Source organism: Chiloscyllium plagiosum, unplaced genomic scaffold (assembly GCF_037043375.1).
Source record: "Chiloscyllium plagiosum isolate Xiang-an unplaced genomic scaffold, Cpla_swu_hap1 HiC_scaffold_2, whole genome shotgun sequence".
Classification (NCBI taxonomy): Eukaryota; Metazoa; Chordata; class Chondrichthyes; order Orectolobiformes; family Hemiscylliidae; genus Chiloscyllium; species Chiloscyllium plagiosum.
In genome coordinates this window covers 26,522,285-26,549,165 of record NW_028270140.1, presented here as the reverse complement: position 1 = coordinate 26,549,165, position 26,881 = coordinate 26,522,285, and the positions used below count along the sequence as shown (strand labels likewise).

At 39.8% G+C, this 26,881-nt stretch overlaps 1 protein-coding gene across 1 annotated transcript in view; it reads left to right on the top strand.

The window, feature by feature from the left end:
- LOC122563665 (ADAMTS-like protein 1) overlaps window positions 1-26,881 on the top strand; it is a 571,728-nt gene that overhangs the window by 115,069 nt on the left and 429,778 nt on the right. The window contains exon 2 of the mRNA XM_043717704.2: window positions 8,006-8,122. Coding sequence (XP_043573639.2) covers window positions 8,006-8,122 — 117 coding nt within the window. The remainder of the gene's footprint in view (window positions 1-8,005; window positions 8,123-26,881) is intronic.

The window sequence follows — 26,881 nt, the reverse complement described above, 5'->3', positions numbered from 1 at the left end:
TTAAACAAACTGGTGTATATTACACAGTACACAGTTCTACTTAGTATGTAATTTAGAAAGTGGTTCTGAAAGGTTCTTTGACTTCTTTTTGAAAAACAAGTTCACTTCTTGCACTTCAGGTTCTCCTTTCAAGTGGAACTAAACAATGAGAACATATTAGATTACACTGGGCATGAGATAAAGAGTAACACTCCCTCAGATAGGGTTCTAAGGTAGAATGATGCTAAGGATGGTAACCTGTGTAGCTCGATTCTTAAATAGCAATCCATATACAAATGTTATTGTACTAGTTTTTGCAATGATGTGTCAGCTGTGCCAGCTATGTGCCCTCAGAAACATTTATTTTTAATTCCCTCTCAACTATAAGCGCTGGGAAGGGCAATTCTTGGGCTGGCAACGTTGGGCCTGGTGGACAGCTGGTCATTAAAAATGGGGCTGGCACTGGGAATTCTAGCAGGTCCCAGCAGTGGTAAGTAATTCTACCATTTCTGATTGGAAGATAGTGAGAGGGAGACTCCAAGGAGGGATAGCATGAACCAGAACTGATGAGCTGCAGAGAATAGTGTGAGAAAATCCATTATGGGTCAAGATGAAAAACACTTCTTTGATTCAATTCAAGATCAGTGCAACAGTTTGAAACTGATTGCAACTATATTACCTTCCACGGCTCGACTGATTTATTTTGAAAATGAGCACGAATTTAGTGTCTGTGTCACAGAAAGGATTGTCACAATTTGTAATTTGTAGCAATTGCTTCACAACAGATGTACCACCTTCCTCAACGCACCTCCAACTTAATTCATGCCTTGTGTGTTAAATTGTGAACTATTAAGTTGGTTACAAGTGCTAGTTCACATATAGTCAGCATTTCTTTTTGATTTGCTGTGGGTTAAATCAAACTAAAAACAGCACATCGTTGTACTGAGAAGTAATCAGACCACTCAATGTCACTCAAAGATTGAGTCCACTATGCTTATTTCAACTACTTAGAATTGTAGACTGGTTACTGAAGGAGGGTTTTCGGTTCATTGTGTTCCTGTTGACCATCAAGAGCTGGAACTGTAACCATAATTAAAGTTACATGCTAAAATGAAAGATGATAGGTAAAACATGCTAACACTCATACTTTTAAAGTTCTCCTTATCTTTCAAAAGACAATATGACTGCATTGTGAACCAATGATCATTATTGAAAATGTTAATGATTATTTACTTAGTGCCAATGTTGGGACTTTTATATGTCACCTATTACGAGACTTTTGGAAACTTGATTTTATTTTATTTTAAATATGTATATTCCATTTTAGTTGAGATGCTCCCATGCCTCAACTAATATTGATTTCATCCCTTGAAAGATGGTTACATTAGTCTAGGGGCATCTCTATTTCTCCTACCTGTCCAACCAATCATTAGCACCATGAGGAACCACTTTGTTTTCACTTGATAACTCCCAACACTGTCAAAAATTAGTCACGTGAAGAAAATATGAAACACCATTTGATATGAATCAGCCCAGCTGCTCAGTCACTCTCACCCTTTAAACTATACCTTTAAACATCTGTGCCACAACATTATATCCAAATAAGCTTGTATCATCTGCAGATTGGATCTTAAAAAGCAATGGTCCAGGTAATTAAAAAACTGATAAGAATAATCACAAAAATAACCTTTCGTGTTATTGAATTAAAAAGTATTCTAGTTATAATTGGCTGGCAAATCAATTGTATAATTTTAAAATGTCATCAGAGATTCCAAGTAATTTGACATGATTCTGGTTGGAAAACTCTGCAAGCAACTTCTGAAAATTAAGATATAAAATACTCACTAAATTACTCTCCTCTGAAAACTTTGCTACACTCCAAAGGAATACCAAGAAATTCATTAGAGACAACAATGTTTCTAGGAAGTATGCAGATTTAATTTAATGACTTTGCTCTTTTTAGTATTTCCTTTCTAATAGTTTTTTTGCTCTCATAGATTTCGAATGAATAGGCTTATTTCCTGGATCACGATTTGTTAACAATTTTCCATTTTCTCATACTGTATTTGTCTTAAATAAGCCCATATCAGAAACAACTCCTTTATTCCAATAACCTACCTAATAGAGATTTAGTTAGGTTGAGAACTATGGTGCTTCTTCAAACATTTACAATTTTCCTTCCGCAAGCTGTGTTTGCCAGGGTGTGGTTGGCAATTGTAATGGGCTTTACCACTGACATAACTGAAATCAATTTGCTTGACTCCTTGTTGATCTCTATAGTATGCACTTTTATCAAAGAGTGATCATAACATTTAAAAATTCTGTGTTTAATATCTAATCCATGTGTAGAACATACATTTGAAAAATATTCCAAATGGAAAGATTGCTTGTGAGTCATTGTTCTCTCATAACTGTCAAAATAATCAAAACATAAGCATTATCAAATGAAAAAGCAGCTATTTGCACTGGTTTCACCTCTTTATCAATCGTTCAACCGACTCATTGATTAACTATTTGTGAAAACAGAATTTTCTGTGTGTTCGAGTGGTATAGCCTTTGTATCAGTTACAACCAATTTTAAATAAAACTTCAACCGCTTCACAACCAGGTTAAGTAGTCTTGTTTTTAAAGGTTGCCCTGTTATTTTGGAGGAGCAGAATCCTCTGATGTCTCCGAGTCCAAAGTTTCCATGTTTGCAGGCTTCCCTGATTATATCAGAACTGTCTCACTTAACTTGGTGTAGATTGCTCTCCTTATGTTTGCTGGATTGTTCTCAAAACTTTGATTTTTGCTGCCTGCCATTTAAATGATTTTTTTTCTCTCGTTGTGATTTTGAAGCAAACTTCAATTTGTGAACCTTTAAACATTGCAGATATTTCTGATACATTACTTTGTTTTTTGACATGATTCACCTAGACTGGAAACGTGCACTTTGCAGGACCAGTTGAATTCTGTGTTGTCTTAAAACAGATCCCATTTTGGCCATTGCAGTGCCCTTAACCTGCAATGCGTGACCTACAAATACAGGGAGTTGATGGATATGCTCTTGAAGGACAGATCTGCTTAAATGATTTGGTCTGAAGTTTGTTAAAATTTTGTAAAAGGTCTTTTTGAAGTTTCCTAATATCATTGAGTGTTTAGCAGATTTTCCAAAGTTTCAGTTATCTTAACAGGATGTTCTGAGTTCACAGTGGAAAAGTGTGTTGCTGGAAAAACGCAGCAGGTAAGGCAGCATCTAAGGAGCAGGAGATTCGATGTTTTGGGCATAAGCCCTTCAACAGAAATTAAGGACTAATGCGTGACGAAGAGCTTATGCCCGAAACGTCGACTCTCCTGCTCCTCGGATGCTGCATAACCTGCTGTGCTTTTCCAGCACCACACTCTTTGACACTGACTGTCCAGCATCTGCAGTCCTCACTTTCTGTCCTTCTGAGTTCAGTTTGATTGGCAGCTTAGAGACAGTTTTGAAAGATTAGCTGTTTTTGATGGCTACTGAATTGAAGATTGTATGTTTTTATGAGGAGATTTGAAAGCTTTGAATGTGTTTCATGAATAGGGAGTTTTTAGTTTCATATTAAGTGTGCGTAAATAAGAGTTGTATTCGGTTGTTAGAAGTTTTTCTTTTCATCCTCCAAAGACTCCTGAAGTTTACCCATGGTGACAATTCGGTGAGTTGCTTTGGAAGTGGAAGGGAAGTATAACAGGGTCATATGGGGTGGCGGGGGATGGCCAATGACTACATTCTGCCCATTCTGCCACTTTAGCCACTAAGGTGGTTTTAAAGGCCAAGAATATAGGAAGAAAAGGGCATGCTGTCATCTTTTGGTAAAGAGCACCTTCCAAAGATTGTAACTCACTTCTTAACCACCTTTAGATATTTTTAATCCCCAACATCTGGATCAGGTGGGACTTGAACCCGGACATATGTCCCAGAGGCATGGCCACAAGAGCCCAGATATTTTTACCCATGTTTATAAAAACTAGGCCTGTCCATTCATGCCTGCTTGGCAATGTTGACAATGTTATGGTGTGTCCAGTACAATACTGGGGTCACTTGAGCTTTTGGCAGGCTCAAGTAACCCCTGATTATGTCTTCACATTTGGTGGCGGATGGTCAATATAGCTCCTTGTCTTATGGGAGGGGTGAGCTCAGGGATGGATGGGAAGGTAGTGGGCTGGGATCCTGACATGGTTTTACATACCTCTGCTTCAAAAAAGCACACCTGTTGGGGGCATGCAATACCCAACCTTTAACACTATAAAGCTGGAAGTGTGGCAGTTAATTGCTTGCAGCGAGCTACAATGATAATGTTCAGATTGTCTACTTTGTGATGTTGTTTGAGGGAATTAATATTGGGTAGGACACCAGGGAGAACATACTATCTCTGTGCTACACAGGAAGTGTCATCATGAATTACACAATCAAGTCCTTGGAGAAGGGTTGAACCCATAGGTTTGTGTCTCTGAAGGGAGACTGCTACTCCCTGAGACACAGCTGACTGACTGTGTATAATTGAACTGTATAATTCAATCACATACTTCACACTCTCTCATACTGATTAACAATGAAGTAAGCTAAATATGAATAAACTTTGAAATTCCAAAATAAGTCACAAAACAAAAAATGTTAATGTTTTTTTCAGAACTTGGGGTCAAATACCTAATAAATCTATACACTTTAATGCTTTTTTTAATCTTTTAAATTGGTGGTAAGCCATAAACTATTGGAGAATGCAAAAAGTATAGATCACTATCTTTGTTAAATTGATTAAAGAGGTCAAACAAACAGTAAATTGCTATAACTTAAATCTTGTAGATTTTATACAATGTGCAGCAAAGGAATCCAGATAGAGTGAGACCTGTACACTCTGAAATCCAAATTCCATGCAAAAGTAATCCATCACCAGCAGATTCTAATGTTTCCAATTTACCTCGGTCCCTGTTAGTGTGTCTGTACCTGCAAAACCAATGATCCTGCACTGCAAACTTATGTTCAAACAATTAGAGATCTGCGTACAGTACAAATTCTGTGAACCTTCTGGTAGCAACAGTATGAACAAATTGGAGCTGGATCACCAATAAAAATTGTTCTTCATATTTTAAAACATCAGTCTGTTTGTAACAACAATTGTTATGAGACTGAATTAGTATGAATTAACTCCTTGGAAATGATCATAGCTGATTACCCTTGAATATTATGTGACTACCTTGGATATGCAGTACTGTAAACTGGACAACACTCATATAAAAGTCACATCCTCTTTCAATTTTCAATGATGGTTTCAATTCCTCATGTTTTCTGTTGTTAGCTCTGGGCCAGTATTCATTGCTCACCCTTAACTGCCCTTCAGGAGATAGTGGTGAGCTACGTTCTTGAACTGCTGCAATTCATCTGGCATAGATACATGCACTGTTCTGTTTGAGAGGAAATTCCAGAATTTTGACCCGGTGACCATGAAAGAACATCTACATTCTACCTCAATCATCTCACATTAGAAACACAGTGTCCTGTCTCATTTTGCAAAGATAATGTACAAGGGAAAGGATGACAAGTTGGTTGGTCACAGAGACTTCAGGTTACATAGCTACTGTCAGTTTGTCCATTCTCACCTTACAACACCGTCATAGCACTTTAACTGCTTATCCCCACCCCCAACCAATTCTGCCACTCTTCCTTTTTATTTAGCACCAACTCAACATTCATTTTCAGCAACTATTATCTTCACTCTATCCATTTTACTTCTTTTCAATGGCATTGATTTTCCTTTACCTCCCTCACCCCCTCCTATTTTGTCATTCTGTATAACATGGAATCTTGTTTCTGCACATATGGTATGATTGAACTTTTATTTATAGACTGTAACTTGTATAGGGCTTGAACAAAATGCAATTTCGACAAATCATTTGTTTGATAGGGATTCCCAGAAATCAAACTGATCTGATTGATATTGTAAAGGTAATAAATGAGAAGATCTGGTGATGTCTTAGTTCAGTTGTTTGTTTGCAAGGTAAAAGGGAAAGTTGCTACCATCATATCAGACCAGAGAGCTACTCTCCCATTAGAGAGGGATGACTGGTGGTACTTAACCTGAGGGTCACCATGCCTCAGTGAGGGAGAGGTTGAGAAACAGAGTCCTTCATGGTAATCTCTGCCAGTGCAGTAATTGAACCAACGCTGCTGACATTAATCTGCATTGCAAACCAGCCTTCCAGCCAACTGACCTAACTGACCCCTGAGGAGATACCATGTAATTACCTTGTAAATAAATGTAGAATTGATTCATGGTTCCACCTCTAGTTTGATTCAAATTGTTGTTTTATAGCTGAAATATTATTTGTGATGGCTGAATATGGACAGTAGTAAACAGCAGAGTGGTTTCACAAAGAGATTAATCATCAGATAAACTGTTGATCTGAGCAGATGTCCTTCAAACTTTCTTCCACTCAGTCTTTAAGAATTTTCAAAACTCTAAAGCTATGACAGCATATTTGTATGAAATATGAAATCCCATACCACATAGGTAAGCCATGATGTGGAGGTGCCAGTGTTGGACTGGGGTGGACAAAGTCAGAAGTCACATGACACCAGATTATAGTCCAACAGATTTGTTTAAAATCATAAGCTTTTGAAGCACTGCTCCTTCATCAGGTGGTGAAAGAGCAGTGCTCTGAAAACTTGTGATTTTAACTAAACCCTTCGGACCATACCCTGGTGTCATGTGTCTTCTGACATATGTAAGCATGATAGATATAATTTTGGTACGAGCTTCATCCATAATGTTTACTGCCAAGGTAGAACACCTTTATGCTAACTGGTAAGTTCTGAAGTGCTTCTTTATTTTGTTTTATTATTTTCTTTTGCTGAGGCTTTGAATTACTCCCAACTCAGTACTCTTATATGTTTATGTGCATTACTGTTATTTAAACTGATATGTCACTGATATGAACCACTTTCTTTGGGTTTATAATTGTTTGAAAGGCTAACTAAATGTATATCCTTATATCCAATCTGTAGAAAATAGTAATTACATGTTGAAACTTGGACTGTGCAAGAGCTTATCCATCTAGAGATTACAGATTCTTAGTTGAATATCATTACAAAGCACAATCTTGTTCTCTTCTAGCTGTTGTGTAACATTGTACACTCACAGATGTTGTATTCATCAAGCTGCAGAACTGTTAAATTGATGTGATTGAAGAAAATTGCATGAATTTCTAATGTCCTAGAATTATGGCAGATTAGTTTTAGAATTAGGGGCAGCATGGTGGCTTGGCGGTTTGCACTGCTACCTCACAGCACCAGGGACCCAGGTTCAATTCCAGCTTTGGGCGACTGCCTGTGTGGAGTTTGCACATTCTCCCCTTGTCTGCATGGGCTCCCTCCTGATGCTTTGGTTTCCTTTCACAATCGCAAAGATGTGCAGGTGATTTTGCCGTGCTAAATTGCCTGTGGCATTAGGTGCATTAGTCAGAGGGAAATGGGTCTGGGTGGGTTACTTGTCAGAGGGTCGGCGTGGATTTGTTGGGCCAAAAGGCCTGTTTCCACACTGTAAGGAATCTAATCTAGTCATTAGAGACACTTTACATGTCAAAGGGAAAATAAAGAGGCTACTTCCTTCCCAGATTGGAAAAGGAATACAAAATAATTTAAAATTGATGCAAGGCTGTTGGAAATATTGCCAAGTTTCTACAAGCACAAAGACATTTTCTTTTGTGTTTTATATGCTATTTATACCCCCACTTGACTGATGTAGTGGCTGGGCCAAAATTCAGGAACTCCCTTCCTCGCAGTCTTGTGGGTGTACCTACAAAACACGGACAGCAGCAGTTCGAGGGCATTTAGGGATGGGCAAAAAATGCTGTCCTTGCAGGAGACATCCCTAACCCATGAATGAACAAAAGCAAAATGTGTCATCTTGTATAAAAAGAGAAGTTATTGACAATTGGGAGTTTGATGTTTGCAGTTGACAAGGGATGATCCTTACTGTGATAAACATTAACCTTATATTAAACATTTGGATTACAGGGACCTGCAGTATTGGTAGAAGGAGCAGAGTTTCTTCCTGAATTCACGTTAATCCGTCGGGAAAGCTATCCTGAGGAGCCACTGGGAGATGTCTTGAACCACAAATCTGAAGATCAGGTTAGCAAGTGATGAGATAGCATGCAGCAATGATATGCACTGATATTACTGCAATTTCTAATAAATATTAAAACAATGCTTTTTTTTTTGGCTTGTACATTGAAAGTATTCTGAGCTGGATAATTAACTTTTTTTCCCTAGCTCCTTTTGATGCTAGTCTGTTTCTGGTCAACCTGAACTATAATTCCATAGTCATTGTTTTCACCACTTTCTTTCTGTCTACAGTGGAATGCTTCTCTCAGGTATAGCCTCAGTGAGAATCAATCAGATTCATCCAACCAAAGAAAGAAAGTTTGAGTGTTAAACTGCTTTGGAACTTAAATGAAAAGTGATGGCTGGAATGCCTGAGCTACCTGATTGCCCAAAGCAAAAGCAAGATCTTCCAACAAATTTCTGCCCCAGGAATGCAATTCTTGAATTCTTATTGGCTTAAATATTCCATTCTGTCAATCAAACTTTTTTTTGCATTCATTGTATTTGATTTTATATTTTATGAAGCACGGAGGAGTAACTTCAATAGTAGGTTGAAAAATCTAACATGAAGCAACAGTGCTAGTTTGTTAGATGGCGAAAAGCAAATAATTTGCCACTGAAGAAATGTCTCTGTGACAGTTGTTGGCTATTCTGTTCAAAGTGGTGATAAAGTAAAATGAGACAATAAATACATCAAATTAATAGCTTTCCCTTCATACGTCTGGTAGTTATCATTGACCAGAAACTGAACTGGACAACCTACATAAGTTTTGTGGCTGCAAGAGCAGGCCAGAGGCTAAGAATCCTGCAGTGCATAATTCACTTCCTGACTCCCACTTGCCTGAATGTGTGCAACTCCAGCAACGTTCAAGAACTTGATACCATCTGGGACAAGGTAGTCTGCTTTGATTAGCACCACATCCACAAATAATCACTCCTTCTGCCACCATGCTCAGTAGCAGCAGTGTGTGTCATCTACAAAACGCACTGCAGCATCTCACCAATGTTCCTTAGACAGTGCTTTCCAAACCCATAAAGTTTACGGGCAAAGGCAGCAAGCCCATGGCATTGCCACAACCTGCAGTTGTCTCACAACATCCTCACTTAAAAATATATCATCATTCCTTCAATGTCATTGAACAAAAAACCTGGAACATCCTCCCAAAAAAGCACTGTGTGTATAATCATACCACATGGAATGAAGCAGATCAAGAAGATGGTTCACTACCAACTTTTCATGGGTAATTAGGGATGGGCCCTAAATGGGCAATGCCCATCTACAAGGAAAGGGTGATTAAAATATACTTTAAGCAACTTAAGGAATCAAACATTCTCACTGTTCTGTAGTGGATAAGAAAACATTTTCTTAGAATGTTAATCACCAGCTTCTAGTACCACGTTTCTTCCTGCTCTATGTTTTGAATAATTATTGAACTCTTTGCAACTCTATATTCGATTTAATGGAGGCTAAGTTCATCATGAGCAGTAAGCCTTTTTTGCTCTCCATTCAATTAATTGAGAAAGAAATTGAGCATGAAGCAAGACTAGCTTCAATTTGTTTTCAGTCATTTATGTCATTACCCAAGACAAGTTTTGCTTCCAGTTGTTGTTGAGCCTCCCAGCTTGCAGAGATGAAAAAAAAGAGGAATTTTACTGTCATTGGGATGTCTGTGACTGTCAAAATATAAATAGCATATAGTCATCTGCTGATACTATACCAACTACCAGTTGGGGAATACCATATGCACTTGGAATTGGAATTTGGAAATGTGCTTAATGAAGGCAGCATAGTGTCTTTGATTTGCTTTATCAGCCTGGTATTTCAGATCTGAATTGTTAGCATTGCAGATGAATTAGCCTTGAAAATAGTATCCTCAAACTCCATCTATTCATAAAAATTTAAAACCCTTCAGCTTTGTGGGACTAGGATAGGTTGAAGTCCACATATATGCTTATTGTTGTAGGGTACTGTGACTGGGAATTTGAAATTAAACTATGGTGATGTAATTAGTATATTATTTATGTTCATTGACTACCATCCCTTCCCTCATCTTTACAAGATCAAGAGAAAAATGTCTGGATGTGAACAGCCATCAGAGTTGGGAAGTGTTAATCCAAAGATCATTGGAGAGAGACAAGCTTGTCATTTATCCTGAAAAAGAGATTCTATAACTTACACAGTCTTTTTGTCTCCTCAGGCACAGTTGTCAATTGAGGAAGCCATCAAATCCACCCCAAACATTTTTGCTGTGTCAATTCCCAAATAATAACTTTTGGCAAATTGTCTGAAGTAACAATATTCTATTTAAATGTTGTTCCTGAGATTAAGTTTCGGCTATGTGGGCTGAGTGTGTGAATGTACTCGGATTTTTTTCTCAAGCTCTTGGCAAGAAATTTTTAATATTTGAGCAGAACTGGAGAAAAGGTTTCATATTTTTATGAAGTGCTGTAAGTGATACAGGCCAGAGGTTCTCAAAATTAACTTAGTTCGTGAACTCTTCTTGAGCTACCAGCTGTCCATATACCACTACCAACAGACAGCTTAAATTTTAACCCCTTTCATTTCCAAACATTGTGGAAAAATGTACAGGTTACAATGTACGTGTATATCTTAAATAATGACTTGATAGTGCTACATGTCATTAAAGTTATAGATGTGGCTATGTGCTCAAGCATAGACATGAGACAGATGATGATGCAGTGGCTATGCATTTGGACCAACAATCCAGGGACCTGGGGTTATACTTTGGGGACATAGGTTCAAATTCCACCATAGCATTTACCCAGATGGGGAGAAAAAAACAGGAATGCTTGGAAATGGATTACTGCACTCCATTTTGAAGTACACAAGATGAGTTTCGGGCAATGTGCAGAATTTGCAGGTTTTACTCATTTTTCATTCCATATGATGGAATATAAATTAAGCTAACTAGTCTGGAATATACAATTGATCTCAGTAATGGTGACCGTTGAATTATTGTTGTAAGTATCCACATAGTTTCCTTAATGTTCATTTTACGCAAGGTATCTGCCATTCTTACATGGTCTGGTCTACATGTCTCTAAGCCCTCACTTTTGCCTATGTCTCTAAACCCACAGTAATATGGTTTATCCACCCTCTGAAATGGTCTGGATGGTCATTCATTTCAAGGTCAATTAGGAATGGGCAACAAATGCTGTCCTGGCCAGTGACACCCATATCCCATGAAGGAATAAATAAAGTGTAATGCTTGTGGTTATAGGTGATTGTTTGAAGTTGTTATCTACTCAAAGGTGCTGACAATATATTGGGCTGAATCTTAGCATGAATCAGGTAACTGTCATTTCTGTTAGATTTCATGGAGGGGGTTTCTCTCCATGAGGCCTGGCGAGCGTTTCTTGCACTATTGTCCTAAATTCACCTTATCTGATGTGTGCCACGTCACTATGCCACTGGTACTAGCCAGATACCCTCACGTGCTGTAGGCAGAATTGTTTGCTATTACCGGGATATCCCAGGATCCCTGCCACCAAAGCCAAATCTTTAAAAGGCTGCTGTGCACCCAAATGAACGTACCATTGCCGCCCTGCATAGTTTGAGACCTTTGCCTTGGATATGGTAGTCCAGGAGAAATTAGCTGGAGTACTGAAAGATCCTGATGTTAGGTTCTGACCTGAAATGTCGACTACTCTGCTGCTTTGATGCTGCTTGAATTGTATGCTTTTTCCAGCTCCACCATTTATTGACTCAGGAGAAATTGACACCTGACTTTGTAGGCAGAGATCTGGTGGTCTGAGAGAAAGGGAAGGTGTAGAGAAGGGCCATCCTCTTCACTAGAAAGAGACAGGATAGGTGGTGAGGTGTCTGACATTCAACTGCTCTCCCGCTATAAAGAGAGGATTCTGGCACCTGCCAACAAGGATCAGCATTGGTCCTATGGACTTCCTGAAACATCCTTATATTGCCAACCAAGAGACATCGTCCATTGCTGTGGCACTCTCCTATTATCTCTAATCTGAATTATTCTTAACATGCTACAATTCCTACTCCTTGTTCATGATGTATTCTCTCATTTACAACCTGCAGGTAAAAAGAGCATTTCCTTTATCTCTATAGTAAAAAAAAACCATCAGACCTAGGACAGGGAGTAGGCAATTCAGCCCCTTGAGACAGCTTTGCCATTTATTGTGACCATGACTTATCTAATCTTGACCTCAGCTCCATTTGCCTGCTCGCTCCCCATCACCCTTTAACCTGTTACTAATTGCCAACAACACGAGGATCCAGTCTTGTTGGCAATACATAACATTGACATGCGTGGGCAGATACAGGAGCAACTGGCATGTTTTCGGGGCACTCAGCAAACTGACACAAAGGCCATAGAACTGCAGTAACACCATTGGGGCCCAACTGTCTCAGGCATGCTAAAATAAAAGCAAAAGTTGTGGTTGCTGTAGATCTGAAACAAAGACAGAAATTGCTGGTGAAACTCATCATGTTTGGCAGCATTTGCGAGAAGAAAAGAGTTAACTTTTTGAGTTTGGTGGGTCTTCATCGATCTGAACTGCAATGCAAATCACAGCCATTAATGGGACTGATTCCTCACAGTGCATCATGTGATCAAGAGTGCTTAGGGCAAAGATTTGGACTGCACACAGGAGGATACAGATACCGATACAGCATATAGAGGAGTGATTCTAATTCAAAGTAAGGGTCATTGTATAGTGCTGTTGCCCTTTGAATGGCCTCACATCACTCAAAATTTAAGACCCCTCTTTCTCAAAATGTAGCACTTACTCAGGTATGGTGACAACCATTTTTAGCTCCAATGGGCACGTTATATTCAGCACAATGGAACGAAACCAGTGAGCCTCAGGCTTAACCTCCTTCAATTGGTGAACCCCCCCACATATATATATATATATATATATATATATATTCCCATCTTGGGATCCCTCCCTGTGGGCAGCACGGTGGCATATGTGGGCGGCACGGTGGCACAGTGGTTAGCACTGCTGCCTCACAGCGCCTGTAGACCCGGGTTCAATTCCCGCCTCAGGTGACTGACTGTGTGGAGTTTGCACGTTCTCCCCGTGTCTGCGTGGGTTTCCTCCGGGTGGTCCGGTTTCCTCCCACAGTCCAAAAGATGTGCAGGGTCAGGTGAATTGGCCATGCTAAATTGCCCGTAGTGTTAGGTAAGGGGTAAATGTAGGGGTATGGGTGGGTTTCGCTTCGGCGGGTCGGTGTGGACTTGTTGGGCCGAAGGGCCTGTTTCTACACTGTAATGTAATGTAATCTAATCTAATCTAATCAATGTCTTAGGCTTTGAACCTCCCCAAATCCTCACCCAACCCCATCTACTGAAGTCTTCATCTCCACACTTCAATCCCTGATCTGAGGCATATCGAGTAAACATGCCAGATTCAGTCATGCACTATTTCTGCAATGGAATCCGTGGTGTTGGTGACTCCCAATGATACCCCTCCCACATTACCCCCTTTTCTTTCAATGCTTTATTGTCTCCCACCTTTATCTATTGAGTTGCCCTCTTTGCTCAATTGTAATCCCCTCTATATCTCATCATGCTACCTCCAAACTCCATAATTAACTTCTCTAGTTTCCTTCCTGCAGCATTGACTCCCGATAACACACCTTGATGCAAGGGCTGATCATGTCCACCCTTTTGAGCAATAACGATGGACAGCCCCGAACGATGAGTGACCATGCCCAAAGCTCCCCAACTGGACTGATTGCACTGGACTCATACTGCTAACTGTGGTCCATTCTCTGGACTGTAGAATACAGGCCCTCACTTTGAACGCCCCAATCAGTCAGCTGACTGTGCCCAAAACCCTACATATTGAAGACTGCCCATGACTTGTGTCTCACAGCCCCTTCACTGAAGGATGACTCCCTTCTCTTGACTGAGGAGCACTCCCTTTAGACTTTGAGGCACAGCTATTCGATTAGTGCAAATTCAGTTAGTTTGCTGTGTATGTGACAGGCACATAGTGAGATGTCAGACTGAAGTAATATGCTGACATTCAGCAACATTTCAACCCACTTGACTATGGACTGCTGATGGACCATGACAAGCTACCTGGCTTTGGGTCTGCACTGAAACACAATGCAAAGCAGAAGAATTGTGAGACTCCAAACAGTGGCTGAGGGAGCAAAACACAAAGACACAAGGAAAGCAGTGATGTCGTGAGCATTGAAATAGACACAAAGTGAGTGAGCTCTAAGAGGGCAAGCAAGGAACTCTGAGATGCATCTGGTCCAATCCATGAGTTTGGTGCAAATTGTGTGCAGTGGGTGCAAAATTATAGAGTCATAGAAATGTACAGCACAGAAACAGACCCTTAGGTCCAACTTGTCCATCCCAACCAGATATCCTAAATTAATCTAGTCATATTTGCCAGCATTTGGCCCATATCCCTCTAAACTCTTCCTATTAATTTACCCATTCGGGTGCCTTCACCACTTCCTCCAGCCACTCATTCCATACACACACCACCCTCTGCATGAAAAGGTTGCTTCTTGGGTCCCTTTTAAGTCTTTCCCCTCTCACCCTAAACCTATGCCCTCTAGTTCTGGATTCACCCACCACAGGGAAAGGACCTTATCTATTTACTCTGTTCATGCCCCTCATGATTTTATAAACTTCTAAAAGTGGCCCCTCAGCCTCCTATGCTCCAGGGAAAACAGTCCCAGCCTATTCAGCCTCTCCCTATATCTGAAATCCTCCAACTCTGGCAACATCCTTGTAAATCTTTTCTGATCCCTTTCAAGTTTCACAACATCCTTCCGATAGGGGGAGACCAGAATTGCACACAATATTCCAAAATAACCAATGTCCTGTACAGCTGCAACATGACCTCCCAAATCCTATATTCGATGGTCTGGCCATTAAAGGAAAGCATACCAAATGCCTTCTTCTCTATCCTATCAACCAGTGACTCCACTTTCAAGGAGCTATGAACCTGCACTCCAAGGTCTCTTTGTTCACTAACACTGATCAGGACCTTATCATTAAGTATATAAGTTCTGCCCTGACTCGCCTTTCCAAAATGCACCACCTCATATTTATTGAAGTTTTGAGGGAGCAGCATTATAATGAAAAATGCTAGTATGCTCCAAAGATCAGCATTAAAATGCAGACATACACTATAAATAGATTTAAGATATGCTATGATTATGCAATGAGACTGAAACATGTCAAATGCCAATATCTGTGGCCATGGGGTACCTGAGATGCTGTTGGCTGCTGCCTGAATTGCAATTGGTGGAGGAGCAAGTGATAAGCTAGAGTCACTAGTAACTGCTCTGACTTTTACGTCAAGAACTGTTGATGGCTTCTTTAATCTGTCAGGTGGGAGAATACGAAATTGCATAATGATGCAACAAAACCAGAAATTTCTGGAGAAACTCAGGAGGCCTGGCAGCATCAGTGGAGAGAAAGGAGAATTAATGTTTCTGGTCTAGTGACCTTTCTTCTCGCAGGAGTCATGATAGTTCAATTGTTAGTGCTGCTGCCTCATGGATTTAGGAATCCAGGTTCGATTCCAGCCTTGGGTGACTGTGTGTGGAATTTGCATGTTCACCCCATGTCTGTGTGGGTTTCCACCAAGAGCTTTGATTTCCTTCTACGGTCCAATGATGTGCAGGTTAGGTGGACTGGCCATGCTGAATTGCCCCTTTGGTGCCCAGGGATGCTAGGTGGATTAACCATGATTAATATGGAGATGGGGTGGAGGGATTTGGGTGGGATGCTCTTCAGAGGGTCAGTACAGACCCGATAGGCCAAATGGCCTCTTTCCTCATTGTAAGAATTCTATTAAAAAACAATGTTGCCAGACCTCCTAAGTTTTCCAGCAATTTCTGTTTTTATTTTTGATTTCCAGCATGTGCAGATCTTTGTTATTTTTCTGCATGACAATGAGATGAAATTACATAATAATGAGGCTGTTAATGAGTGATAATCAACGTAGATAGGCTTTTGCTTCTCACAAGTGAGAATCTTCACTCGCCATCAAATGTTTAGTTGGAAAGTGGGACTCTGTGCTCTTGATTTTGAGAAGCTCATTGTTGGACATAACACCAAACTTTTCTTGCCATGGCCCATGTATGTTTGGTGCTGGGAATATTTCTTCGACTGATTTAATTTCAATAAATGCATGTGAAAATCAACTTTCACACATAAGCATTTTAAAGGGGATATTGGTTGGAGCACAATCTGTTATGATGCCTAAGACAGATCTGTGGAATGGACAACAACATCTGTCAGAAAGTAGCAGATTCAACTGTTAATAATTCACTTTGTATAGATTGTACCTCTACCACCAATTTCACTTAAATTTATGAAGCCTGAAATGTCATTTTGAACTACGGATCCTATTAACAGTCAAGTTACTGCTGCAATTTTGATAACCCTCTCCGATTTTACCTATCCTAGAAAGATTTAATATACAAGAATGTTTCTTCCCAGGAGCCAATTTATCCCAAGTGGGTTTTGGTGACCGCAATTCTCAGAACTGACTGTCTTTCAGGCTTGTAACCATTGTATCTGCTATTGACAATATGTTGTCTTTTTAAGAGAGTTTTCTTTCCTTTTACACATTTTTAGATATTCTATTATGCTTCATGTCAGGTACACCTAAAAATAGGTTTGCTTAACAGTTGTTTTGAACATTTTGTTTCTTGTAAGATTTCTTGTAACATTTTAGATTATGTTTAACGTTTTAATGATGTGTTTCTTACTCAAATTGTGTATTTCAAATCTAAAGTGGGATCAGTGTGGATTTAATGCCAATTATCAACTTAGACCACTCAGTTTCTAACGTTACTGATGATAAATCAGGACTTTCTCAATAAAATATCGACTTTCAAAACATAAAGAAATTTGAATTCCTTCCAAAAGACATTGTATAAAAACCAAAGTAACAGCTTGGAAGATAGCAGAATGGATACTACTAAAGGGGAAGAATACTTGGACGGCAGAAAGCACGACTTTTTAAAAACTGAACATTGGACCAAGGAATATTCAAGCTTGATTGTGAACTACCCCATTGCTTCCTATAAAGTCCAGTCATACTGATCTTGTTAGTAATGTCAATTGCAAGTCTTTCTCTTAATATTAAACACACTTGGCAAAGCAATTTGCAGTGGCATTTATCAAAAGGACTTTTTAAAAATCAATCACGGAATGTGGGGTTCACTGGCTGGGTCAGCATTTATTGCCATCCCTGATTACCCAGAGGACAATTGAGAGTCAACCACATTGTAGTGGGTCTAGAGTCACATGTAGTCCAAACTAGGCAAGGATAGCAGTTTCCTTCCCTAAAGGGCATCAGTGAACTAGAATGTTTTTTTTCAACAGTTGACAACATGGTCATTGTTAGATCCTTAATTCCAGATTTTTATTGAATTCAAATTCCACCAACTGCCATGGCAGGATTTGAAGATGGTTCCACAGAACAGTACCTGAGTCTCTTGATTAATAGTCTAGCAATAATACCACTAGGCCATCACCTTCCCATTAAACCCAGTTAAATGCTGCTGCCAAACCAAAAGCCCTGTTTCATTTAACTAACCCACAGTGCTGTTAATGTTAATGATTGAGAATTTTCAGCTCCTACTTTCATGCAAATCCAACAAGTTACTGTGAAAATTTGAGAAAAAAAGCAAGTATGCAAGAGCACACACAAGTGTAAGGATTGAGAAAAGATCTATGAGACAATTTCTCCCACATCCCTTCACCCCTCCCATCAGGTGTATGCATTTTGTGCCCTGGGGATACATGTACCAGTGTTTGGAATCCCTAAAGATCTTGTGGTCCTTTCACTATTATTACAACTGCCCAACAGGTATCCCTTCTATCAATCCTACAGAATTCCTTCGCTCAGCAAATCAATTGTTCGTGTGCATCTTATTCTTGGTGCACAGTCCTGTCTTTTCTAAAATTGTATTGCTTGCGGAAATGCTTTTGGAAATTCCTCCTATACTTAAGTACCACTAGTGCCTTCATTAGCTAGAGCAACTTCTGTTTAGCTTCTTGTCATAGGTCTTCATGGATTTCCACTGCTCATTGCCACCTTTTCATGTGGCACGCACTGTGGGTTTACGTCAATCTGTGGTCGAGCAAGCATGAAAGAAAACTGTTAAGATAAAGTGGTGAACATGTTCTTACAAGCATATTAAGAAAGGCTCAAGAAAATTTGAACGAGAAGAGGCAAGAGAAAAGAAGCGAAAAATAAAATGAAGAGAGAATGAGATAAAAGAAATCCAAAATAAATCCAGCAAATGCAGGCAGCATTTGCAATTCTTGATTGTTAAAGAATAGTTATGTGGTCAGACAGAAAAGTGGAGTTGAGGCCACATGCAAGACAGCAGAGAAAGCTTTTAGGGCCAAATGGCTTGTCCTGTTTCTAATTTGCGTGTTTGTATATGTAGCCAGGATGCTTGGATGTTTAAGGCTACCTTCCATCTTTCTTACATTGTCTCCTCCCTCCTTTCTCCTACAGCTTTATCTTGTCTACTCTGCACTTAGAAGCGGGGACTCATTCTTTTCCTTTCATACTTCAATTTACAGCCTATGGACAGCTCTTTTTGCCCCTTTCTCCACTGATAACAACCCCCTTGTCTGTTGCACTGGGGACTCTGTGATGTCTGCTGTCTTGTTTCTCCTCTGCCTCTGTCAAAAGTATAAAAAAGAGCCAGTTTTCTAACACCTTTCACTTCTGAAGAATCATACCAGATCAAAATGTTAATTATTTCTCTCTCCACAGGTGATGTCACATCTGCTAAGTTTCTCCAGCGTTCGCAGTGGCTGTAGTAGGATTAATACTTTGGTTTGATTATCCCTTATCAGAACCAATCATTAACCCCTACTTTTCTCTCCCCCAGAATGCTGCCTTCCTGCTGAGTGTCTGCAGCATTTTCCATTTTTATTTCAAATTTGAGTGCCTTTATTTTACTCTTTGCAAATTGAAGGTGCTTTTGATCTACACACTCATCTAGAACATTTTTTGTCTGTCAATCAAATGAGCCTTGACAGTTTTAGTATGACTGACCAATCGTATACCTAACAACATAATGCTCGTATAGAAAAAAATGTAGTAATGTAGAATGTAGAAAATAGGATCATTTAACACTTTGAGCCTGTCCCACCATTCCTTATGGTCATATCTGATCATCTGACTTCTTAGCCTGATTCTGCTTTCATACCCCCCCCCCCCAAATTCTTTTGATCCCTTGAGCTCCAAGTACTCTATCCAACTGCTTCTTGAAATCATCCTGTTTGGGTCTCAACTGCTTTCTGTGGTACTGAATTCCACAGGCTAACAATTTCATCAAACCTAATTGAACATTACAAGACTTTATTGCTAACCAACCAAAAAGCTACGCAGGGATGAAAAAAAAAGAAACTTGAGGTACTATTTTGAAAGATCAAAAGTCATTGTTAAAATCCTGCGAAACCGAGTACTGGACCAGCTTGGTTGGAGGAATAGACCTTCAGAGTTACTCCCTGTGATAAAACACCCACCCTGGGATCGACCCAGATGTCTGATAAGTTTACGTTTCAATTTTTCCTACCATGCAATCTTTCATTGTAGTGAAGGTAATTGGAAAATCACCGTGCAGAACTGTAATTTAAGCAGCATGCAAAGAACAGTCTTTTAAAGCAAATCAGACAATGGTCCATAGTTATACCGCACCTGCTTTTGTACACCATGTCAAAAATAGCTGTCTTCAGCTGCACAAAGTGTGCTATTACTAACAGTTTAGAGATTGTCCCTTGCTTTCTTTACAATGCCTGGTCTTATCCTTCTCTATTCCAGCTATTGTTAAACCTATAACTTTATTTGAAGGGATTAACAGGGCATTGGAACGCCAGAAATCCTTTGCTGAGATGAATTATCATCTGGAAACCTGGAAAAACATCTGCCTGAGCAGCAAAGTTTGTGATCTATGAACAGAAAGATTGTTCACACTTTCATTTCCTGCAAAAGGCATGTCAGCTGACATCTCAAGCTTTATGTAGCTTCTGCACAAATAGATGACAAGCTAAAGATAGCCATTGTACTCCAGTTTACCAATGTTCAATTGGCTTATTGTTCAATCAAGTGGTGGGCAATATTTGTAGCAGAGTGCAATCTGTCAGCTACATGTAGCACTGCTTTTACACACAACCAACATTTTCCAATTTTTCCAATTGTTGAAGTTAACAAAGTGTGAAATATGGCTTTCATCTTAACAGATATGTCAATCCCACAAATCTTGCCTGCTGACCATCTAGAACCAGCATTCTCTTGAAGTGTGGAGTCTTCTGTTCAGTGCGCCACTGCGTGTAATAACCATTTCTAAGGTGCCCATTATGTGGTAAGGAGAGCGGTTGTGTTTCTTCCTTATCATTGTTTTCCTGCTTGACCACCTCTTCATCTTCCATCATGACCTGGTCAAGTTGTAGCCCTCAGATTTCTTAAAGGGAAAGACACAAGGCTAAGTTCATGGTAAGGGGTGTGGGGATAAGAGGAAAGCATGAAGTACTTGCTGACACCATTTACATCTTAGAGATCAGAAGAGCTGTTGGGTTAAAGGAGAATTGGGATGTGAGAGGGCATATTAGGCATGAGAAAATATTCTGATCAACATGTACAGAGATGCTATCACTCAACTCTAAAGCAGGAGTGGCCTAAATCCACGCCAGAGGTAAGGACACAATACTGCATCACCAGCATTCTCATGATTAGGTATGAGAATACCATCATCCTAAATGGTCCTAGTTGCTGTATTGATGCTGAATGCTCCATCTGCTCCGTGAAGGCTGAGAACTTGTAGCCATGCCTACTCCCCTCCGGTTAGCTGCTTCCTCTGGTTATTTGCTTTTATGTCGTACAAAAAAAAGAGGGAAATACAGAAATAGGTTTTAATCCGATGGATTTGCTGATATCTCTATGAGGGTTAAATGGCTTGTGTGTGGGCAAGATGTAGGATGTGAATGAGAGGTTAGTCGAAATGCCATGTATGTGAGGGTGAGTGAGTGATTGTAAGGTTTGTATCATGATTGAGAGAAATTGTTGATAGTTGAGTTCACATGGTGTGGTGCATAGAGCGATGGCTGAAGTTTGTGGTATGATAGAATTTGATATTTGAAGATGGATTTTCTGAACTTGACTTTCATGAGGGCATTGAACTTTTGAAGCACTGTATCCATATCTTTTGCCTGTTGCCCCATTAGTTAGTAATTTTCCTCTTGCTGCAGCCTTTGCTGCAACCAGAACACTCACCCCTTTAAAAGGTACCAGCAAGTTTTAAGCAGTGCTAGCCTCTCTCAAATGTGGGCCCACTGTTGAGGTGTGCTGCCATTGAAAGACTCATTTAACACTAGTTACATCTTACTGTCAAATCATCAACAATGCACAGCTCACAGGAATGGGCACAAGATTAATAAAAGACTACAATCTTTGAGGTTCCATCAAATATTTTCTCCATTATCTTTAGTAATGTAAAATTCACTATGTATAATATCAATTCAGGACTTTTATGCTTGTGACATTTTATGCATTTGATTTGTTGAAGGGAAATGAAGAAGAGCCAAAATTAGTCCATTGAAAAGGCAAATCCCGAGGGCACAACAACTGATAATATTGTGTTCTGGAAGTAGCTGCTTAGCCTCATCAGTTCCAAACGTCGTAGTTGTCCCACTCTCTCTTGTATGGAGACTGAAGTAGGTCACCAATTCTTCGTGATAGGGCTTCCACAATTAACAATATGTCATTGTGTTTCCTGAGCTGTAAGAACAAAGGAAGCAACAGGTGACCTAGTTATAAACAAAAATGGCCAGCCTGATGGTTATGAACAGATTATCTGGCATCAGTCACCACAAGGTATGGGTTACTAAGCTTTCTGAATCTTTTAGTTTCATATGATTAGGTGGAAAAAAGGATGGAAATGAAAGGAAATCTTACTGTAACAATAACTCCTGAAAATTTGGCCTTTTGAGATGAGTCTTAGAAATATCTGAGAAGCAGCAATCTCCTGTGAACACGATCTTTATTCGAAGTGAATATGAATCCCTCTAACATTCAAAACTACACCAGCATCGAAGAGGGTGATTGTGTCGAGATATTTAAAACTTGAAGACATGAAGTTTAATTTGACAACAAAACAAATGATTCCATTAGACTTAGAAGTAAATGGGTATTTGAACAAAAAAGTTACAATTTCAGATCCTGTGACATTAGAAGGTATTAAATTTACAGGTGCATTGTAGTGGCAGATCACATGGTTGTGATTATCACTAATACTTGGTGACATCTCCTAATTTATAACAAATGATATTATTCTCATGTTTAATGGCATCCCTTTTATCTGACAATGCAGATACTATGTCACTTTTATCTGCACCCGTACATTGTCTGGAAGATGTGACATTTTGGTTTACCTTTATTATTTTCAAATCTGTTCAGCCAAGGGTTCGCTTTGCTAACAATGTCAGTCCTTAGGATCCGAGAGCTTCATGAATGTATTGCTTGTTTGGACTTTTATAAAGAGAGTGAGAGAGAGAGAGAGAGAGAGACAGCTGGTAGACAATCAGATGGAAAGGTACTGAGAGAGAGGAAGCTATGATTTCATATTTGACATCTATAAAAGGGACACTTTAGTTGATGTAAGAATTGGCTGAATCAAAGTGATCATTGGTACCAGATTAAATTAACAGTTCTATGCCAATGAAGTGTTCATTATATGAGAAGTTTTAAAAATTTCAAGTTATGACTGGTGTTATCATCTAAATATTCACTCTTGTGATTTGCATTGTTTTTGGATGTTAGCCTCCATTACTAATTCCAGTTGGCAGTACATTTTATATATATATATATATATATACACACACACACATATAATATATATAAAGATATATATAAGCACCTCCTGTTAGATGCAAAGTTAACTTCTCTGCATTTTGTGGAGCAACATCCTGTCCATATTGTCTCACATTGTATCCCCTATGGAACAGGCACAATGTGCTGAATGGCCAGCTTCTGTCTTATTATTCTGAGAAGCTATGGCACTAATGGAGCATTTTCCATCTCCCACTAATACACTTGTGGTACCCCTGAGCCACATTACTATTTCATATTTATTTCTTCTATCTATTGACTCCATCTACACTTCTCATTGCTACAGAAAGGCAGCCAACTTCATTAAAGACCTCTCGTACCCCGGTTATAATCTCTTCCACCCTCTTCCATCAAGCAGAAGATATAAAAGCTTAAACACGCGCCAACAAGTTTAAGAACAGCTTCTTTCCTGCTGTTATTAGACTTCTGAATGGATCTCTCAAATTTCAAATCTGATATTGATCTTGCTTTTTATGCACCTTTGCAACCATAACTTGTATTCCTCGCTCTGTTCAATCATCCTATGATCTTCGTATGTCATGATCTGCCTGTGCTGCACACAAAACTTAGGTTACATCTGATGGTAATAAATCAAATCAAATCAAATCAGTGGCACAGATTAACATTCATGAAAATGAGAAATAATTGAGAGAATTATTTCTGGAGAGAAACTCACCCTGTCCTTGCCACCTAACTAATTGATTTCTGTGTGAGAAGGGTCAGTGCGCATTTTCCTGACCTGCCACCAATGAGCAGCCATGAGTAGCCAACTAACAACCACATGTGGGCTTCACCCACCAGCCCCCCCGATTATTTGCTTTTCTGCAGGCAAGAAAAGTGACTGCTTTCACAACTGGGTAACCAGGATAACCTGCCTGCTGGGTTGATTGGAAAGGTGGGAGTGTGTATCTGCAATTGCCCAATTTTGGGATCAATCAGAGACACAAAAAGGGGTGACCTCTGAAAGCCATCACCTGCTGCTGCCTCCAAGACCCCTCCCTCCATGGCTTCCACCATGTGAGAAGGGAAAGAGCTACCTTCTCAATTTTGGATCCCTGAGAGATGGGTCTCAATAAATAATCTCTAGGATTCAAAAGTTGCCAGCTAGCTTCTGAGGGACCAAGATGCTATCACAAGTAGCAACGTTTTAAAAATTGGTGAATAATAAGTTCAGCGTTGTAAAGGAGATAACTGATAATATCTCAAAGCATATTTTTAGAAATAATAATCAGCCACAAAGCCCACCTTCCACCTCTGAACAAGTTGTTTGACACATGATCAGGTGAGTTATTTGGTGCCCCTCATGCTCACTCCCCACATTTCATCTCAAAAATGGAAACTTGTGACCAGAGGTGCCAGAGTCTCCAAGAATGGCATTGGGTTTCTGACTATTTTTCTGATACTGCTTTGAAAGTCCAGCATCAAGTTTTATAAGGAGGAAGTAAAATTCCGACTGCTGTGAAGATGGTGAGTTCTTACCAACAGCAAATGGAGATTGACCGCTTTCACCCATCATTAATGGATTAACATTGTTCATGAAACTGAGTATTTCTTCAGAGAGTGATTCACCTGAAGAGGATGGCACCTGCATATGGTGCAGCTCCTTAGCGTAATGGTAATGTATTACAGATCACTCAGATACACATCCAGTGGCAGCCAAGTGATGTCACCTTCCTTGTAGGTTCTCCAGTGAATTAACACAGGCTTTAAGCACAGCAAAATGAGTAGGGAGTTGTGAGCAGTCGCTTATTGTGCCAGTGAATCAGTCAGTCAGCTGTCCATCCTTTCATTTCTTTAAATATTTGTTGAAAGAGAGTGGGCATCATTGGGTGGACTGGCATTCACTACCAATCAATAATTGCAATTGACAAGATGATGCTGAGCTGCCTTCTAGTTATGCTGCAGTTCATGGTGTGGTTGGTACATGGTGCCAGCAGTGTTGTTAGGAAGGAAAACCTGGGATTTCAATTCAGCAACAACAAAGAAACTGTGATATCGTTCCAAGTCGAATGGTGTGTAGCCTGAGGGAGCCTACAGGTGGTGTTCTCATGCATCTGCTGCCCTTATCTTTCTAGATGGTAGAGATTGTAGTTTGAAAGATGCTGTTAGACACCCTTGGTTGATTTGCTGCAGTACGTCTTGTAGACGAGATGCACTGCTGCCGCTGTGTATTGGTGGTAAATGGAATGCATATTCAGGGTGGTGGATGGGGGTACTAATGAAGCACGCACCTTTGTCCTGCATGATGTCAAGCTTCTTGAATATTGCTCTCACTGTTCTCATCTAGGCAGGTGGGGAGGACACTGTCATTCTCCCGACTTGTGTCTTGTGGTTGGTGAACAGAATTGGGAAGGTAGAAGGTGAGTTACTCACTGTGGAATTCCGAGCCTCTGACATTGCTGTTGTAGCCACAGTATTGGTCCAGTTCAGTTTCTGGTCAGTGGTAACCCAAGTTATTGAAAGCAGGAAATTCAACAATGGCAATGATGTCTGGGTTGACAATGTTTATTGAATTCTCTGTTGGTGAAGGTTGTCATTGCCTGGCACTTGTGTGGTGTGGATGCTACTTGCCACTTATTAGCTCAAGTTTGGATTCTTCATTTACCTAAAACAACCCTTAATAAACAAACATACAAAATACTTTCCACATCCAGAGTTTGAATTTTCTGCTTAAAAAAATCCAGGAAAGCAAGAAATGAAATACAGGTTGATGAGGAATTGCTTCCCTGATTTGCAGTCCAACATGCAAATTATATGCATGCGATCAGTGGTGACTCTACATTAAATCCAGCAGGTTGCTGTCTTAAAATCCATTCACTGAACATCAGCAATGTGCATAAAACAACACTGCCTGGTTTATTTTTATTTTTAACTTTTTACACCTCAGTCCAAATTTGGCATCTCCAAATCATGGTTTATTTGGGTGAAGTTGACATTGTATTGGTGTAACAATTAATTATGCTGTTGCACATCTTGCTGGAAGCTTGTACATGAATCGGGTGAAATCTGAAAAAAGTATTTTCCAAGATGTGTCATCGGTATCTCAGCAGTGGAAAATGATTTTAGGCTGGACCTGGTCGAGTAGTTTTGCATGTAACAGCTTTTCTTTTGGACAGTAGGTGATGCTGTTTGCTGTCTGTACTTTCTGCAGACACTGACTTCACTTAATTACGGAATGACACTGCCATCTTGCACAAAACGCAACATTGTAGATTGAATTGATAACAGCAAAGCAATCTAGGCAGTTTATCCACATCATCATTACCCTCAGACAGTATTTTTTAAATATATATATGCATCAAAATATAATCAGCAGTTCCCTTGACAATGTTGAGTTAATTATTAATCAATTTTTAAAATGCTGTTACTTGTGATTATAACCAGCACTGACATCTTCTCTGTATGCCCAGTGTTTGTGATTAGAGTGAGATTATAGTATATGAGCAGTGTCAGATTAAATTTAGATTTTTTTTTAAGATTAGATTACTTACAGTGTGGAAACAGGCCCTTCGGCCCAACAAGTCCACACCGACCCGCCGAAGCGCAACCCACCCAGACCCATTCCCCTACATTTACCCCTGCACCTAACACTATGGGCAATTTAGCATGGCCAATTCACCTGACCTGCACATTTTTGGACTGTGGGAGGAAACCGGAGCACCCAGAGGAAACCCACACAGACACGGGGAGAATGTGCAAACTCCACACAGTCAGTCGCCTGAGGCAGGAATTGAACCCGGGTCTCTGGCGCTGTGAGGCAGCAGTGCTAACCACTGTGCCACCCACCATTTTTAATGTGGCTTTGCATGGTTAACACTGAGAACTAGTCTCCAACTCACCCATTGACATTTTTCCTAACGTTTTCATGGGGTGTAAACATAGCTGGCAAAGCCAGCATTTGTG